Below are 2,532 nucleotides of genomic sequence, written 5' to 3'. Positions count from 1 at the left end.
CTGCATGACTCCAGTAGGGATTGATTGTTTGGAGGTTCCTTTCAGAACTCAATGTGTTTGGGCTGTCTGGTGGACCGCACACACACACCAGTCAATATTACTCTGGACTATCCTCTTGACTCAGACTCAACATTGTTTATGTGTCTGCTGTATTTACACTGTAAACTTTTATTACATTATCTGATTTGCTTGTTTTGTTTAGATGTATCCTCATGCTTATGCTTTTTAAAATGCCTTGAACACTATATAAAGATAACATTATCATAAGTATTGCTAATAATGCCTTCAAATGCAGCTGGGAAACCTGTATTGTGTTATTACAAAACAAAAGAATTGCCTGTTTTGATGGGCTATGATGATAGGAACGTTTAGCTCATGTGCGTGTACAGCTTAAGTACTATTCATTTATCTATGTGTAAAACTTTTGAAATAAGCAAAAGTTACTGAGTGTCCCTTTAAGTAGAAACCCGCCAACAAATCGCGCCACGTAACTGATAGTTCGCTAGAGTCCTGAGTCTCAGTCGTTTACGCAAATAAATAGCTACTGTGGATAAATTTAGAACATATTAAATCCGAATACTTTCCAGTGTGTTTACCAGAAAAGTCTAAACATCCTCATCTATCCATTTCGTCGATAGCATCCCCCTTGGAGAAATATGAAACCACATTTGCCAAGTCTCGTGATCTGGTTTTGGTCACATGATTCGCGTCCATGCGATTGTAGCTGTACTGAAGGCTGCAAGAGTTTGGGAGGAGATGCAGGGAACATCGCATAGGAGAGAATAATTCATAATGATCATAATTTACCCATAGAAAACTCAAGTAAGAAGAGGTAAATGGAAAGCGAAATGTACTAAATGCGTTTTGAAATCATGAACGCCGCAGGCAAGGTGAGATTATGCGCGTCACTTTTCATGTGGCTTGGAATAGTTACCTGGATTGGAAATATGAAGTTGCATCTTTGGTTCGTATTTGTCCAGCAATCTACTGAACGGGACGTTGTACTTTCTGTTGCAAACGAGCAGGTAAATATTTCTAAAAGACACGCGCCGGTGAACGCAGGATGGAGCGATGGAAAAACTTTTAGTATTCTGGAAAACGCGATCGAGCACCGGGTCTTCTGGAGCGCGTGGCTGGATGGTCTCTCCACTCGTGTTTTTGACGTGGAGCACGAGAGGAAGTGGAGAGAGCAGGTCCGGGACGCTCGGGTGGTTGTGCTGGAAGCGGGGTGCGGCAGACCCACAAACCGTCTAGCGACCTTCGCCGACGGCACGAGAGCATGCGTGCGATACGGCATCGACGCGGATCAAGTGCTGGGAGAAACGCTCTCGTATTATCTAGCGGAACTGCTTGGGATTTCCAACCTTCCGCCTTTGGCGCTTTCCAAACTGAACTTGTCCAGCGAGCAGTGGGCAAGTGTGCGAGGAGATATCGAGGCGTTAGAGTGGTCGCCAAATGCCATTGTTTCTCTCACTGAGTTTATCCCAAATGTCACTGGAGTGTTTATTCCATTGCATTTGCGGAAACAGCAAGGAGCAAGTCTGCAACTCTCTGCTGAGAATGTATCCAACGTGACGGTAACGTATCTGGTTGAGCTAATGCAATGGAGTGATCTAGTCATATTTGATTATTTAACAGCCAACTTTGATCGAATTGTCAGTCACATTTTCAGTCTTCAGTGGGACGCGCGCGTGATGGAGAGGACCACTAATAACCTTCTCAAAACAATCAACGGACATTTGCTTTTTATTGATAACGAGGCAGGGCTTGTTCACGGATACAGAGTGCTTGACTTGTGGGAACGATATCACCGGCTACTGCTGGGTTCGTCGTGTATTTTTCGCAGAAGTTCAGTCCGGCGTATTTCTGAGTTGAAGCGCTCCGGAAACAGCGGGAAGCTGCTGTGTGAACTGTACCTCGCGAGGGAACCGTTGGCGCGCGAGCTGGGCTGCCTGTCTGAAGAGCACGCGCTTACGTTGCAGAACAGGATTGATGTGGTTTACAAACACATTAAGCAGTGCGCAGAAATCATGTAGACATTTGCGAGTTAAGGTTTTTCTGTTTGTAGGTGCTAAAAATACATTGCTGTCTGTACTGTTATCGTGTCATTCCAATGTGAATTTTAATGCTTAGCAGAATTAATGAATAACGTGGCAGAATAGGGATTATTATAATAACAATTATTGTTTAGTCTATGGGTCGAAACATTCCCCCTATCCTGCTGAAAAATAAATAAGTAAATAAGATCATAAACCAGCTTAAGCTAATGTCTACTGGTTTTAGAAAAATTTGGGGAGCAAGCTGGTTTAAGATGTTTTGCTTTCATAATGGTCCAAAATAATTATTCAATAATAAAGAGTAAATGGATCTTATAGTCTAAAACACTGTTGCATATTTGTGTGTATGCTAAACTTTTGATATTTTATATATTTTATTATATTTATGGATTCACCCCTTAACTTTAAATGAATGTCAAGTGTTGAGTGCTGTTGTTACACCTGCCACACCCAGGTGAGTTATAACACAGAAAAT

General features: G+C 42.3%; 1 protein-coding gene across 1 annotated transcript; it reads left to right on the top strand.

The window, feature by feature from the left end:
- Nucleotides 1-699: 699 nt before the first annotated feature.
- Nucleotides 700-2,253, top strand: LOC127961311 (four-jointed box protein 1-like). The gene has a single exon (XM_052560371.1). It carries the CDS (start codon nt 858-860, stop codon nt 2,034-2,036), a length of 1,179 nt encoding a protein of 392 aa, XP_052416331.1. The 5' UTR covers nt 700-857; the 3' UTR covers nt 2,037-2,253.
- Nucleotides 2,254-2,532: the final 279 nt, after the last annotated feature.

Source organism: Carassius gibelio, chromosome B7, assembly GCF_023724105.1.
Source record: "Carassius gibelio isolate Cgi1373 ecotype wild population from Czech Republic chromosome B7, carGib1.2-hapl.c, whole genome shotgun sequence".
In the NCBI taxonomy this organism is placed as follows: domain Eukaryota; kingdom Metazoa; phylum Chordata; class Actinopteri; order Cypriniformes; family Cyprinidae; genus Carassius; species Carassius gibelio.
This window is presented reverse-complemented; position numbering and strand designations above follow the sequence as displayed.